The sequence below is a fragment of the Colletotrichum abscissum genome, assembly GCF_030869225.1.
Source record: "Colletotrichum abscissum strain IMI 504890 chromosome Unknown Scaffold_6.1, whole genome shotgun sequence".
NCBI classification, from domain to species: domain Eukaryota; kingdom Fungi; phylum Ascomycota; class Sordariomycetes; order Glomerellales; family Glomerellaceae; genus Colletotrichum; species Colletotrichum abscissum.
Genome location: NW_026850503.1, coordinates 1,106,723 through 1,121,929, shown reverse-complemented (window position 1 = coordinate 1,121,929; position 15,207 = coordinate 1,106,723). Strand labels below are relative to the sequence as shown.

The window sequence follows — 15,207 nt, the reverse complement described above, 5'->3', positions numbered from 1 at the left end:
CTACCCTACTCGCATCCTGCTGCCTGGGAATTGGTTCCCGCTCCGTCTCCTCCCCCGCAATCATCCACAGCAGGTTCGAGGTAGACATACACACACACCTTGGAGAATGAGTGTGTGTGTGTGTTTGTGTGCGCGTAAGAATGCTGCACAGTACCTATGTCCAAACGATCTCGTGGCTGTAGACCAAACGTGGACTGCCGGGGTGAGCCTGCGTCATACAAGCATGCAGCAGAGGGCACGAGACCGGTTACCTACTGTGCGGTCGTGGTTTTCCGTGTGGGCTTAGTGGTCGACTGGTTTTGGGCTCCTCGGGAAACTTGGCGATGTAACTGCGGCCCTTTTCTGTCCTTCGCTCTACTTTGTCTCTTCCTCTCGATGGCTGTGTGCTTTGACGAAGTATAACCCGCGCTTCCCTTTTTCTTGGGAGTTGAGCATGGGGAAAGGTCGGTGCATGGTAAGATGAGAATTACCTAGCGGGCAGGTATATATTGGGGCGATGAGTGGTTTATGGCTGATGCGTCGAGGTAAGGACGTGCTGCTAGTGGAAGGCTTTATGGAGGGGTTCATGATTGTTTGTCTGGCAGATGTTATCTCCGAGGGCAAGCTGCATGGGGGGAAAGCCTCTAATGGATTCCCATGAGGACGTTGCGAAAGTGAATACATCGAATCACTTTGTGGAACTTATGGGTCTGTACGCTAGCCACAATGTTTATCGAGTTACGTTAATTGTCAAGACTTGGGAAGCCTGTGCTGTACGGTTTTCACTTCTATGTGGCCAGTTCTGAATCAGTAGACACCAAGAGACGTTACGCGGCGGACAACGATACGTCAAAGTGCAATGGTACGTGATCACGTCGCAGTCTCCCAGGTGGAGGTAGAATACGATGTTTTCACAAGACAACATCACGGAGCGAGGCATGTGGGAACTCAAGATTGGGCGGAAGAGTGACCTTCAATGGCTTGGTATTGGCCGCAGCTACCTGCAGGGTAGTCGAAGCCGACAACTCTAAAATCAGCCCTAGACTCCGTAATTTTTTTGATCATGCTCAATCCCATTTGCCCGACCCAAATAACCGTTTCCGTCCCCGAGAAGAGACATTCACGAAAGTGTGTAGCAATGCAGCCGAGGTGTCACCTTTCGGAGCAGCCTGGCCGCAGCACACGCAGCAGACTCATGCGCAACCTTCATCATTTCGTAGAAGAGGAAGACAAGACGCTTAGTTGCCGGCGAGGGCGTTGGCGCGGCGGCGGTCACGCTCCTCGGCGATGGAGAGCTTGACACCCTTGCCCTTGGGCAGGGAGATCCAGGGCTTCTCGGAGCCGATGACGAAGACGTTGGACTCACGGGTGGCGAAGGTGTTGTCAATGGCGTCCTTGATGTGGACGATGTTGAAACCTCCGTCGTGGCGCTCACGGTGGGTGATGACACCGACACGACCCATGTTGCGACCGCCGGTGACCATGGCAATGGAGCCGGTGTCGAACTTGATGAAGTCCTCAATCTTGCCGGTGGCAAGGTTGATCTTGACAGTGTCGTTGACCTTGACGAGGGGGTCAGGGTAGCGGATGCTGTAGAGATAAAGAGTCAGCAAAGAGGGTTCGGACGGGGTGATACATTACAGCCGTCGGATGTGTATAGCTCCAATCTCTTTTCTTCGTAATCGGCCAATATTCTTCTTTTTGACGTTGCAATTCCGCCTCCCTCCCACTTCAAAAGGGAAGGGGATTTCATATGGTTGGGAAGTCTTATTCCAGGAATTGAACAAGAGAGCATTTTGGGTGATGACGAATCGACCAAAGCTTGATCCAACGGCTGAATGATGTCTGACAGAACCAGTGCAGAGTGTGCAAACTCACGTTCTCGCATCGTGCGTGACCAAGAATGGGATTCCACCGCGGCCAAGCTGAACGCGCTTGACCTTGCCGAGCTTGTACTCGGCCTCCTCGGCCTGGATGCGGTGGACGGTGAAGCGGCCCTTGGTGTCGTAGATGAGACGGAAGTTCTCGCCAGTCTTGTCGATGGTGATGACGTCCATGAAGCCGGCGGGGTAGGTCATGTCGGTGCGGACCTTGCCGTCGACCTTGATGAGGCGCTGCATGAGGATGGAGCGGGTCTCGCGGAAGTTGAGGGCGTACTTGAGGCGGTTGCGGAGGAAGACGATCAGCGGCAAGCAGTCGCGAAGCTTGTGAGGACCGGCCGAGGGGCGGGGAGCGTAGGTTCCGGACAGCTTGTCCAGGAGCCAGTGCGAAGGCGCGCTAAGGCGCTTCTGGTGCTTCTTGCTGTGAGGGCATTGTCAGAATATCTGTTCGTGTCGAGAATGGGCTCGATCATGATCTGGAATATTGTCTTCGAAATTTTCCTTCAGTTCGTCGCGGCGGGCAAGTCAAAATCGCTCGAGCGACAAACAGAATCCCGAATCGCGTCGATGACAATATTGAGATTGAAAATGAGGATTGGGTATCAAGTACTTACAGTCCCTTGCCCATTTTGTCTGACTGCCGATTAGCCTATGGGGGTATCTGGTCGGTGGGTGTGAAGGTCGAAGTCGAGATACTCAGATTCGACTCGGGACGTGGAGTACAGAGGGATCGGGCTGGAAATTTTCTGTGAGGCGTAGGTTTTTCGAACCCTACACTTGTGTCTCTGGGCGGTCAAAAGCAGGAGCGGGGCTTCGATAATCCGGCGACATTCAGTGGTCAACTCAATTAAGCGAGATGGTCCGTGTGCTTGATCCACTTGGCTCTCGTGCTCCGTTAATTCGGCGGTTGGTGGATCCGTCCACGGCCGGCGCATGGCAACACGGGCTTTGCTGGTAAGGCCGATGACAGCGGCCCCACCAAAAGCACAATACCTAATGGGCACCTCTTGTCCGAGACTATTCAAGTTCCATCATTGGCATATCGGGGCGTGAAGAATTCCAGGTTCATAGTGTGCACCGGTCGTGTGCACTATATTCAATACAATCATCTAGCGATTGGTGCTTTCTAGCTCACAGTGCCCGGATCTCGACACTCTATCCAGATAGCCTGTCCGGAACACTAACTCGTTCTTGCACAGAAACGACCGTAGTCCATCTAATTCACTCCAAACCCCCTTTTGTCCATCCTTGGCCAAAGATACCTGTTTATGCGCCGTATCTCCAAAACGTGATTACGGAACCCCAATTGGTATAGATCTATGTCCAGAAACGACCGTTCGGGTAGCGAAGCACCCCAATTCTCCATGTACGCCACGTAAGCAAACAATACGTAGCACTTTTGATTCTAATGTTCGACACAAATTCCTGCACACAAGGCAAGAGGTCGAAACCTAGCAAGTGTACTAGGCCACTGAAAAGACGCAGCAGGATGAAGATCAAGCTGCCGAAGGGCTATTGAGATTCCAACACCCAGCGGAACGTTGTGGTGACGTCGATTCAGACGTCTGATCGGGTGCGTATATCGCGGTCGAGCTGGCGACTTGTGAGTCGTCCAGCAGTAGGCGAGAGATGTCCATCTCTCCCGCACTTCCCATGAATGTCGCCGTAGTCGTTTCGCCAAAGTCGAAGGCCTGCTGACTGGCAGGCAGTTCTCCATTGTCAACGACAGACAAAGGCCACCTAGGGAGGTCTTCCTTTGAGTTGGTTCTATTCAATGCTGCCTCCATGGGAGGTGGCCTGTTGGGCTGCAGAGTATTCGAGATGCTCATGCTAACCGTTGGTTCGAGGGTATCGCCGCCTCGCCCGTCCTGGGGCTGGAAAAGTCCCTTCTCAATCTTGGCATAAACGCTGGGGTACTTGTTCCGAACCCTGTCTCTTAGGTCGGTCGGTTGTCTTCCAGACAGACTAAAGCGTGGGTCTCTCTGGATCTTGGTCCAGGCTGGTCCATATTTGTCCAGCCCTTCGAGTATTTGCTTGTCGTCTTGGTCGGTAAAAGGTCGTCTTTCTCTTCTGTGAGACTTCTTGAATGGACCGTGTATTCCTAGCTCCGCTAAATCCTCCAGCTTCTTGCGGTGCGCCCTACTCCTCTTCATCTTAGGAAAGGCGTCCAAATCAGCCTGTGTCATTTGGGACGATTCGCTGGCTGCAGCCTCATCTTGGGCTATGAGTATATTTTCCGACAGCAGACCCGTTTTAGCTTTGGCCTTTGGTTCGGTTGGAGTCGTTGGCGGCGCGGCAGCAGCAGTTGTAATCTTCGGTTCGCTGTTGGTCCTGCGCAACTCGTTCGGGCAGCAGGTGCGAAACCGGTCCTTCAAGTCGCCCGCAGTTCGGTCATTGAAGTTGAAGTCGGGGTCTGCAAGGATATCGGTCCACTTTCCAACGCCGTGCCGATTGACACCCAGCAGTAGGTGGTTTGTCTCAGCTTCGGACCACTTGCGCCTCGGCTTCATCGCCTTCTTCCTTGTTTTGCCACCACTAGATTTGGAGTTCTTGGATGTTGTCGAGTCAGCCTCAGCGGGCTTCTCAACCTCCATTTCCATATCCTTCTCCTCGGGCACAGGCGCGAAATCTCGAAGCGGCTTAAGCTGGTTGCTTTCGGGCTCGTTGAAGTCGTTGGAGGCAATGGGCGGGAACAGCGCAGCATCGGGAGGAGGTTCGTGTAAGCCATTGATGATAGGCGGCATAGTCGGCATGACTTGGGGTTGAATTGGCTTTTGTTTCTTGACCGGCTGTGGTAGCTGCACAAAGTCATCCTTGGTGGCAACGTTACGGTGCCTCTTCTTATTTGCGGAATCATCTTTGTTTTCGGGCACCTCATCGAGGATCTTGCTCAGAGAAAAGGAGGAGTCTACGTTATCTCGGTCGTCGCCCAAGAGCAGTCTCAATTGTAAGTGCGCGGTGCTGTTGACTGCTCCCCGATCGATTGGTGGTTCGTCATCCTTTCGTGAATCTCGTGCGGAGAAGCTGTCGTCGAGGGTGCCGGGATTCTGTGGTGGGGCTCCGTGAGTGGTGGCGAGCGAGGGCCCTTTGGTGTTTTCCTCGCGATGGGTGGTCTCAGGCTCGAGTGGGAAGGGCCTCTCGGAGGGACGAGAGAAGGCTAGACGGAGGGGCGGCAGATCAGCGTGAGCGAGCTGTGGCGTGGTGGAATCGTTCAGCAGGTGGATGAGGCGTGGCTCGATGTAGGCCATCGTGGGCTAGGAAAGTCGGAGTGGGCATTTGGTTTAAAATTTGAGGTAGGAAACAACACAGGCGAAGAGAAGAGGAGTGAAGGGGAGAGGCGAAGGAAAGAAGGAGAGACAATGGACGCGGGATGGATGGGTGTAAGGTCGGCGGCGTGCGGGCAGGATGGTGAGGAGGAGAAGGAGGAGGAGGAGGAGGAGGAGAAGCAGACGAAGACAAGACTTGGACTCGAGTCTTCAACGAGTTTGCTCAGGTAGCAAAGACGGGCAGTGACTGAGGTGACCGAAAGGCGGAGGGGAGCATTAGGAATGGAAGGCGGGAGGTAAGGTAGCGTGGGTAGGTAAGGGTATCTATCAGTAAAGTAAAGCGTGAAGCAGCTAAGGATTGGCTTACAGCATTTCAGGGCCCGGCTTGACAGGCAGACGGGCTCACCACAGGCACCATGGCTGCAGGGCTCCTCCTAGAAGATTTGCCCAACGATGGAAGTTCCACGTGAAGATTCTCCACCGTAGAAGCGGCAAATGAGACTAGCGCGGTTGGGTTTGCGGTATTTGCTGATACCAACCTGCAGCGGCGGCCGGTGTGCCAAGTAACTTTAATACTTTGTGGTTATCATTGGCTGCTGCCCAGCGAAAGCCCGTTTCTTCTTCTCCGCGCCGGCACGCAGCTTTCTCTGTCAGTCTCGGTCTCTTTGCCTCTCTCTTCAATACACATGTCATGACCACGCATATGTCACAAAGGTGACTTGTAGGTAATAGAAGATACCTTGATGCCTCAATACCAGGCAGACAGCAGGTCCATACATCTATGTATTTACCCTATCAAGGTACTGTGGAAGGACAAAAGAGTTGATGGCTGCCCAACTTTAGCAAGAGAAATCTGCCAGCAGGCAATGGACTGATTAACCTTGAGTTTGACAGACATTGGCAAGTCGGGCAAGGCACTGACTAGATGGCTCACCGTGCACACCTCTCGTCCCACCTTAGGTTCACAGGATGATGGATCTCCCTTTCCCTGAGCCTGAATTGGGTCCTGCCAACCTGCGTAACCTGCTTCCATTGCCTGCGTAGCTTCAACCCAGCTCGGTGCGAAGCCGGCAACCTTAGAGGCATCTTCCTGAGCACCTGTGTTACGGCTTCCATGGTCTGGGTTGCTCACTATCTATTACTCCGTACGGCATCCGTCCAGTGTACCTTACCTCATGTACCCAAGACATGTGTCTCGCTCCGATTTACCGCCGTCCGTGGTCTCTGCCTCCGCCTCCGCCTCTCCGAATTCTTGCATGACACATTACAGTGACCACCACACCACAAACCCTCCACCGAGCTGAAAGAACGTCTCACAGCTTCTCGGTCTGATCAATTGCGTTGCCTGTTGCCCCTCCCTACCTTTATTCGCCTTCTTCGGCCCCCATTCTGGCCTCAAAATTCTGCCTGCCCTGCCTGCCTGTCAACCGCCCCTCCGTCTTCGAGAAAACACCTGTCCCTTCCATAGAACATCAACAAGGGTTCGGTGACCACCTTTGTTGTTGCACCGCTTTCAATCCCCCTCCATCCCACTTCTCACTAGCTGACCGGTACCAACGGCCACTACTGTCACCATGGCGGCGGCTGCGGCTCTTCCAACCTTCCCTAGACTGGTCTTCACCGTCTTCGAGCCCATCTCACTGTACGTTCGTTCTCACACTTTCTCGCCACCCTGACAATCCGATTCTCACCCGCCACTGAGCTGATGCGCGTTTTCTCAAAAGCGTCGGCGGTTTCCTAGGGGCCGTCATTAATCCGGATTGGTTCATATCCGAGCAGATCGTACAGGGCGCCATCTCGGCCGCCGTGCCAACTGCGGAATCTGATAATGCCCGTCTCGTGGCCCTCCAGCTCGGAAATATTTACCTGCTCATGGCCATGGTCGGGCTAGCCGTGCTCAACCTCACCAACGAGCTAAAGGTTGTGCGCGGCTACCTCGTTGCTCTTTGGATAGCCGACCTTGGTCACATTTACGTATGCTATCACGTTATGGGCCTCGATCGCTTCCTCGACGTGGCGAGCTGGAATTCCATGGCCTGGGGCAACGTGGGTGTCACGGTGCGACCGCCCTTCTATCTCTAGCCATGTGCTGTGCTAACAATCCCAGGCCCTTCTCTGTCTGACCAGGACGGCTTACCTTCTAGGCCTCTTCGGAAAGAATGTCCCTCTCAAGAACTTGGAAAAGAAGCAGCAATGATAGGGTCTGAAGACAAGACTCTCTCCGAACGGGTTGGGCCTCTGCAATAACCGTTGCCTCAAGTGAGGGTCCTCGGTCGAGTCTATTTGAACAATCCATAGTGCATCCAAATGTAGAGAGTGCTTCTCCGTCTGGTGCCCATTTAATCCTGGTAGATCTTCGGAAGTAATGAGATTCAATTGAGAGAAGCGCAAAGAGTGCTCTCATTCAGTGTGTTTCTGTGTTTGCCTGTAGTCGAGAGGCAGAACCCACTTATACGGCCGTTCGTCGCCACACGAGCTTTTAACCACAACCAAACGGTCCAAAGCTCCAACATCAGTACCCTCGCAATCGTATGAATATCACACAAGATTCTATAGCAATACACTGGAGAAGAGTTCTACATCATGGACTTCATCAAAGTATATCAACGTGAGACAGGCCCACCTGGCATCTGAGCTAAGAAGTCGGCATAGGCAGCATGAGGTGCATAGCTTCTAGTGCCCGAACGGGCATGCGTAGCTGAAGCCAACTTGTTTTTCGCCACAAACGAAGAAGTGGACAACGCCAACAACGTTTCGTCAAATGCAAACGATAGGCTCGAAATTTCTCCAGTGAGACTGGCGGGTGACGGTGAAAGCCTGCGCTTCGTGATGAACCTGCCGTTCTTTCATCATGTACCTACCTGAAATCATGCCTAGAATGATGACGTGAGGCAATAGAAGCCCTTCAGAACCTTCTTTCAAAAAAAATCTATCTGAGAGTCTACCAGATAATAGGGTACCATGGCGCAGCTCTTCTTTCCACAATTGAACCAATAAACAGATATATATGTTGGAGAGGGGGTGCTCAAACCTTGTTGTTTCTAATAAAGAGGCGACGCGGTTGCTCGCGCATGGACACCTAAGGCAGCCAGAGCACAGTGTGAACGCGTCAAGCCCCACACCTCGATCAACATACACCAATCCGATCATCGTCGGGGTTAGGGTTAGAGAATCCGGTTAGTAAGAAACTCAACATCCCTATCCAACCCCAACAAAATACGCGTCTTTGCAGCAATCCCAGTCATTCCAGGAACAACATAACGAGTCATACAGCATGGCCCGCACAAGAACGGGCCGTGGCGCTCCGGAGTCTCCGGGAAATGATGTCCAGGACCCTCGTTCTGTGCGGTTGACACGACGTCGAGCAGGCGGCGCAAACATGACGGAACGCGTCGAAAGCACCGAGACCACCACCGTTTCTGCATCTGCTACATCTCGGCCAACGACGCGAGGTAGGGGAAGAGATAAGGTCGCCCCGACGAGCACCACATTGCGAGAGATGGCGGAAGAACGGGAAGAAAGGGAGGAAGATGTGGAGAAGAGGGAAGAGGAAGATCTGTACAGAAACGAGCCAGTTGCACGCTTCAATGCGAAGGAGATTGTGCGAGACATCAACCCCCAAGATAACGACAGTGGTGAGTCCTGCTCATCTGTGTTCATAGTGGACCATCTGAAGTGCAAGGTTAACAACCACCCTAGAAATGGGATCGCAGAGCATCTCCGGCACACAGAGATATGCGACCCCGGCCTACATGACTGCTGCATACACGTTATTCTCAAGTTTGTCAACGCTGCGCTCTCTCCCTTGCAAAGACGCATTTCACTAACCCTCCCACAGAAGCACCGGGCTCATCAGCACCGAGAGCTTCACAAGGTGCGATCCGTCTTGCACTTTCGCTCGATGAATTGCTGACGTGGGAACACAACAGGACGCTCACAGCTACCGGGAATAGAGGATGACGGCAGTGACGACGAGTCGGAGAAATCCGAATTCGAAGATGACGCATCCCAGGATCTCGTCGAAGCAGAACTAAAGGAGAACGCGCTCGACTCATTATGGCACGAATCCGAAGCCCTAGCGAGACTGCTCCGGAACCCAAAACCAGGTAGCAAATCCTGGCACCGACTGCTGCCCGTCTTCCGGGGCAACTGGTTCCGCATCCGCGAGTTTTTCGTGGAGACCGACGCGCTCTTCATCGACCTCCTCACCAGCATCGAGGACATTAGCGAAAGGCAGCAGATGAAGGCGCGGGCCGTCATCATCGGCGCCAACGCCACGTCGCTACTCAACGTCATATCCGACGCCGAGCTTCGCAAGGAGGACAACTTTGATAGGGTCTGGAAGATCTTCGAGCGCCTCGACGAGGACTTTCCCGCACCGCTGTGCCCATACGACGACTACGCCGACCACGTTACCGAAGACGACATCGAGCTTGCACTCGACATTCGCACGCAGCGGCTGATTACGAGCCTGAAGGCCTTGCAGGACGACCAGCAGAATCCTGCTGACATCGCAGCGGAGCTTTTCTGCGTGCCTTTAGAGTCCTCTATCGATGCGGAAGAGGCTCTCCAATATGGACCGTTCAGGGGCATCAACGGCCGCATGGCGGAGCGTTTCGCAGAGAGGGCAAAACAAATTTACGACGCCATCGTGGACAAGAACGTGGATGATGCCATCCAGGTCCTCGACGAGATGTTCCCGCTCGAGGGGTCGCCTGATCAGTCACAGAACGAAGCCGACGACGAGCCGGCCGACTTCATCGGCAAGATTTCCTCCTGGTGCAGCAAGATGATCGACGAACTCAGTGTCATCTTGAAGGACCCGCCGCAAGGGCCGAGGGAATCTTCTCCGACGGACTCCCTCCCCTCGAGCGCGCCACAGGATATAGTCCGCAACGACGTGTACGGCCCTCCTCTAGACACTGTCTATACGTAACCCATATACTGACTCGGCTACAGGCGCGAAGACATCTTGTCCCGGTCAAACGTGCAACTCCTAGCAAAGCTCTCCCGCGAGCACCCCTCGCGCACACGTCCGTCTCCATCACTAGCAAACTCCCAGCGCGGATCCCAACGCAGCTCTCAGCGCGGAGCCACCGCCGAACCCATCATCAACGGCGGCATTGGCGACGACTACTACGAAGAAGAGGCAGAGGACCATCGTCGCCGTAACCCCTCCCCGGCGCCGAGCGACCTCTCAGCCATCATCGCAGGCCTCCCCAGCACCGCAATCATCCGCAGTAGGCAACCTTCTTCCTCCTCCGCCAAAGCCGGCCCCAGCACCGCCGCTCCGCGCTCCTCCGACTTCATAGCCGTCAACAACAGCGGCAGAAAACGCCCCCGCGAAACCTCCCTCTCGCACTCCCAACATTCCCAAGAGTCCGACGACCCCTTCGAAGAAGACAACCGCGACCCGAACCCCCAACGGAGAGCCCAACTCGCCCGCGACCGCCGCGACATGCCCCCTCCCCCCTCGAAACGCAAAACCCTCCCCTCAACCGCACCACCACCCCCACGCCAGCCCTCTTCCTCCGCCTCATCATCATCAACAACAGCAACAACCACCGCCCTCCAACGACGCCCCCGCTCCTCCCTCCCAACCAGCGCCCCAGCCTCCTCAGCTCCCGCCTCCACCTCCGCCTCCCGAAGCAGCGTCTCGAGCACAGCCACCACCGTCGCCTCCTTCCGCGAAATCAACGAGATGAACCGCCGCCCAGCGTCCCGCGCCGGCCCGCAGCAGCGCGTCCCCTGGTCCGACAAAGACACCCACCGCCTCATCCGGCTCATAGAACACCACAACTGCCTCTGGGCGCTCATCGCGAAACGCCAGATCGCCGCTGCCGGCAATCTCGGAGGCGGCTACGGCGGCGACAGCTTCGAGGAGAGGGAGGACTGCGTCTTTGATCACCCGCGAGACCAGCAAGCTATCCGCGACAAGGCGCGGAATCTCAAAGTCGATTTGTTAAAGTATGTCGTTTCGCTATCCCCCTCTCTCTCTCGTCCCTTGACGGATCCACGCTTCTCAATGAATGCCCGGGAGCTGATCATAAAAACACCAATCAGAGCCGACTTGAATCTCTACCCGGGCTTCGACGGTATCGCCCTCGGTAAAAAGGAACGCCTGGCCCTCATCGGCCGCGGAAAGAACCCGGACCGGAGGGAGGGCGACGTCGACGCGGCGGGCGAGCCCACGCATACCGAGTACGTGCCGCTGGAGAGTGACGACGAAGACGATGAGTTGTAGTAGACGAAGAAGAAGAAGAAAACCCTGGCTGGCTGGCTGGCCTGGCCCGGTGCAGCAGCTACTTGCACAGACCCTCCCCTCCCCCCCTCTTTCTCTCTCTCACTTTACCTATATATATCACATCCGGAGTGCTTGAAGTCTCAACATCGTCAAGGTATCCTTATGGGATGAGGGGAAAAGGGGGATCCAGTTGTGAGGTTATGCGAGATCATCGTTATTGGTGAGAATTGGGGACATTCTTGGCTATTGATTTTGTTGGCAGCATGTACTATGCAAGCCTGAAGGCGTTCATGGGATGGACATGGGATATTCGAATGCAAACCTCACTTTTTCATCAGACGTGGGTGAGCTCACTAGGACGCCAGTTAACCATCTGTTGCATCCCTCAAAGTCTCATGTGTGCAGTTTTCAAGGTGTCAGTACATTCGTCTCTAGTCCTGTCCCAAGTTTTACTTTATTTCTGAAGTATTCATAGGCGGACGTGAGAGAAATAGGGTCAGGTAGATATAAAACTCGCTGTTACCTCTTGGCAAAGTAAGTAATATCTACGATGCAGCGAGTCAAGCAATCTCGTCATGAAGAAGACAAATCAAAATTCGTGAATAGAACATCGGACCCTATCAAGACTGCCCTACAGCTATCGGCTGGCCTCTCCCGGAGAATCACCATAATGGTTGGTTCCAACCTGTATCTCTCCTGCCCGCTTGAATCGAATCGCAGGCATTCTCTATCCACCTGCTCTCCAACCAAATGTGACTGATTACAACCGCCGCTAAACTCAGTCTACTCTTTCGTCCCCAGAATCTTGAATGTCGTTAAAGAAGCGAAGTTAGAAGAACAAGGAAAGAAAGTTCTGGTAAAGCGAAGGGTGGTCGCTGCCAGTGAAGAAGCCGCGAAACGTATTTTCGGTGCCAAAAGTACAATAAACTAAGTCTTGCATCCTTCTCGTGCGTGACAGGCGTCTTGGCGATGCTAGTGTCATCCGGTTGCTCGAGTCGGAAATGCTGGTATACGTCGTCATCTTGCCTGAGCTATCGTCGAGGTAAGAAAGCAACAGGGATATCAAGGAGTTTCGTCATGCGAAGTTGGGCTGATAATGCTGTCATTTCGCCATATTTTGGGCGCCCTCCAACCATAGAAGTTCGTAAGAATTGGTATGTGACAGAGGAAAAGGGGGTATGCTGCGCGGTGCTCTCAAATCTCATCGACAAGTGCGGAAATCAGGTGTAAAGCCAGCCATCGGAAAGGGCTATTTGGTTCAGAAAGGTAAGGGTATCGACGGTCCAAGTTGCAATGCCCATGGACCAAATCTCAAGTGGTCTATCGGCGGCGAGCATTCGGGCTATTCTTAAGTCGCGAAGTTCGCCAGCCCTCGTACCACTGCTCTCTGCTGGCCTCACGAAGTTCGGCTCTCCACTCGCTGAAGACGGCGTCCTTGAGTCTGGTGAAGTCACAGTGCTCCTCGTTGTATGGGTCCGCGAAACCCCATGGGAATTGACGTCCTAGAACCTCGGGTTCGTACAGGTCAGGGCTGATGACCGAAAGCGGGAGGAATGGCACCTCCTCTTCCTTAGCCTCCTGCTTGGCCTTATGTTGACGGATGGAGGATCCAGAAAGCCGTTTGGAGCCGGGGGAGGAGGGTACACCTTCCCGTCCTTGGATAGGGAAGTCGTCCTCGTCGTGAGAATCGGCGTGTTCTTCGTCAGTTACAGCCTCTTCTTCCTCTTCGATCCTGGTCGAGTCATCATCCTCGTCGAGGCCAAGTGCCTCAAGCGGGTCCAGTCCCGACTTCTTGACGGTTTCCCAAACGGTCTTCTTGAGGACATTCATGTGCTTAGTCGTGATCGTGTCCGACTTGGAAATGACGGGAATGACGGTAGTCTTGCCCTGGAGGGTACGAAGCACCTGCAGATCCAGATCCTCGTCAAGACCTCCCGAAATGCGAGCCGGAGGAGCGTATTTGCCATTGTGTCCATTCGACACACCGCCCTTTACTGACGCCAGGTTGCGGTCGAGACGAGCTGGGTCGAGAACCATGAAGACGGCATGGATGTGGGTATCCTGTACACCAGGCGATCGAATCACCTTCATTTCCTCGGTGAAGGTCTCTTCAAACTTGCTCTCAAGGAAGGCCGACATCTCCCTAAGCTGGAGATCAACAACATTCTTCTCCAAGCCTTCCGAATCCCAAAGTGTGAGACCAATTCGCTCGCCGTCAATCTCCGTCTCGAGATAGTGAGGGATGAAGTTGCCAGAAGGAGGAGATCTGGGAGCGGGTTCCTCCTCAACCTCGGTCTTGCGGGATCGCTTCTTCGGCGGGAGTGCCAGAGCAGTCTTTAGGAATTCGAGGAAAGACGTCTTTCCAGCGCCTCGGGTGCCAATGACGAGAACGCTACACAAAGAGAGTTAGTGTGCTGTAGAGAAAGGGCAGGTATGACAATGTCTCGGGAGTTGACTCACTTGAAGGGAGTGGGATCCTTTCTTCTCCGAACCCTTCTAGGGCTGTTGACAGTGCTGATTGCGCTGCTAGCATAGCTGTAGCGTCCGCGGTGCGTCATGCTCTCGGTGCGAGCATAGGGATCGTAGGCATTCGCGGGAATGGGAGGCATAGGCGGCACAGATCCCACGATACTGCGACTGGGTTCCATGGAGGGCCTGGTCGAGTAGGCGGTACCTATGGTGTGATCCGACATGATTGAGGCCTCCTCAGCACGCAGGTCAGAGGGGATGGAGTTGGAGAGCTGGTCATTGGCCTTGTAGAACTCGGGAAGCTTGGGAGGAGTTCTGGAGATTGCAGCCTGACGCTGACGTTCGAGTTCGCGTTCCTGCTGTTCGCGAAGGGCTTGGGCTTTCTTACCACCCTTCCCCAGGTCGCCGGACTTGGAACGTCTGAGAAGCATACCGAAGCTAGAGCGACGGGGCTGGCTCATTATCTGGGGTCCTCAGCATAAAATAAAGGTTTCAGAGTCGGAAGCCGCAAACGGAGTGGACAAGCAGCATATGTGACCACAATGCTAGCTGCCCGTTGCGCTTGTTCGGTTTATGGAGGACGTAAATAGGTTGCGTGGAAGTAGCGGAGGTGTGGACCGCTTATCGAGAGGATGTCGAATAGCACGGTGGCTTAGATTGTCGGAATTGGAGGGTTGAGGAGCTAGTTGGCAGTCGATTTTTCCGGACAGGCCTGTGATCTTACCTAGGCTAACTCTTGTTTGCGTGCTCGTTGTAAGTGGTAAGAGAATGGGAATCGGTACCCTCCCGGAAAGAGTGGAAAGGGGGGGATGATGGGAGAATGGGACGATGACGGAAAAGAGTGTCTGGTAAAATGAGGTTAGCTACCAAGCAACGACAACCTGGGTCGGGCGCAATTGCCAGCCGCTCAAAAGCCCCTCTCGAGCCAACCGCAGAGGGTCTTGCAGCGGGTGCAGCGCAGCGAAACGGAGAGGAGCTGGTATTGTGCTGGGCAGCGCCTGCACGATGTGACAGGGAGATGGCAGTCAGGAAGGGGTTTGGAGACGGAGAGAAGAAGCCAAAGTCGCGTCAGACCAAACGGGAACAGGACAGGAACCAATGCGAAAGGCGGCTCCCCAAGTCGAGTTCTAGAGACGTGGGTGTCCCCAGCCAGCGGTCCTCGTCGTCTGGTTGGCTGCGATACAACGGCAGACGATGAGGCAGGAGATCTGCCGTCTGCATGTGGTGCAGTGCAAAAAGGAGGGGCGGTCTTGCAGCAAATAGGGGCAGGAAGAAGGGCAGTGATGAAGTGGACGCAGGATCGTCGCCGTTATATGCACTTACGAATGGAGTGCCGAGCCGATGGCTGGAGCTAGTGTAGATGCGTCGT

The 15,207-nt window shown here is 54.4% G+C and overlaps 7 protein-coding genes across 7 annotated transcripts; 4 read left to right on the top strand and 3 right to left on the bottom strand.

Annotated features, from left to right (window-relative positions):
- Positions 1 to 1,217: 1,217 nt before the first annotated feature.
- On the bottom strand, positions 1,218 to 2,487 carry CABS01_03362 (ribosomal family S4e; the record flags this gene model as incomplete). Its single annotated transcript, XM_060536738.1, has 3 exons — positions 1,218 to 1,569; positions 1,858 to 2,280; positions 2,474 to 2,487. 3 exons carry the CDS (start codon positions 2,485 to 2,487, stop codon positions 1,218 to 1,220), a joined length of 789 nt encoding a protein of 262 aa, XP_060392657.1.
- An 868-nt stretch (positions 2,488 to 3,355) lies between these two features.
- CABS01_03361 (MYB DNA-binding domain-containing protein) lies at positions 3,356 to 5,107 on the bottom strand (the record flags this gene model as incomplete). The annotated part of the gene is made up of 1 exon (XM_060536737.1): positions 3,356 to 5,107. One exon carries the CDS (start codon positions 5,105 to 5,107, stop codon positions 3,356 to 3,358), a length of 1,752 nt encoding a protein of 583 aa, XP_060392656.1.
- Positions 5,108 to 6,699: 1,592 nt separating this feature from the next.
- Positions 6,700 to 7,322, top strand: CABS01_03360 (uncharacterized protein; the record flags this gene model as incomplete). Its single annotated transcript, XM_060536736.1, has 3 exons — positions 6,700 to 6,767; positions 6,850 to 7,183; positions 7,233 to 7,322. 3 exons carry the CDS (start codon positions 6,700 to 6,702, stop codon positions 7,320 to 7,322), a joined length of 492 nt encoding a protein of 163 aa, XP_060392655.1.
- A 1,077-nt stretch (positions 7,323 to 8,399) lies between these two features.
- Positions 8,400 to 11,369, top strand: CABS01_03359 (uncharacterized protein; the record flags this gene model as incomplete). Its single annotated transcript, XM_060536735.1, has 6 exons — positions 8,400 to 8,760; positions 8,825 to 8,905; positions 8,964 to 8,999; positions 9,055 to 10,027; positions 10,085 to 11,092; positions 11,189 to 11,369. 6 exons carry the CDS (start codon positions 8,400 to 8,402, stop codon positions 11,367 to 11,369), a joined length of 2,640 nt encoding a protein of 879 aa, XP_060392654.1.
- An 8-nt stretch (positions 11,370 to 11,377) lies between these two features.
- On the top strand, positions 11,378 to 11,593 carry CABS01_03358 (uncharacterized protein; the record flags this gene model as incomplete). Its single annotated transcript, XM_060536734.1, has 1 exon — positions 11,378 to 11,593. A coding segment is annotated over one exon (216 nt), but the record flags the coding sequence as incomplete, so codon positions are not given.
- Positions 11,594 to 12,689: 1,096 nt separating this feature from the next.
- Positions 12,690 to 14,299, bottom strand: CABS01_03357 (uncharacterized protein; the record flags this gene model as incomplete). The annotated part of the gene is made up of 2 exons (XM_060536733.1): positions 12,690 to 13,761; positions 13,830 to 14,299. 2 exons carry the CDS (start codon positions 14,297 to 14,299, stop codon positions 12,690 to 12,692), a joined length of 1,542 nt encoding a protein of 513 aa, XP_060392652.1.
- Positions 14,300 to 14,691: 392 nt separating this feature from the next.
- On the top strand, positions 14,692 to 15,036 carry CABS01_03356 (uncharacterized protein; the record flags this gene model as incomplete). The annotated part of the gene is made up of 1 exon (XM_060536732.1): positions 14,692 to 15,036. The coding sequence occupies one exon, from the start codon at positions 14,692 to 14,694 to the stop codon at positions 15,034 to 15,036; it is 345 nt and encodes a 114-aa protein (XP_060392651.1).
- Positions 15,037 to 15,207: the final 171 nt, after the last annotated feature.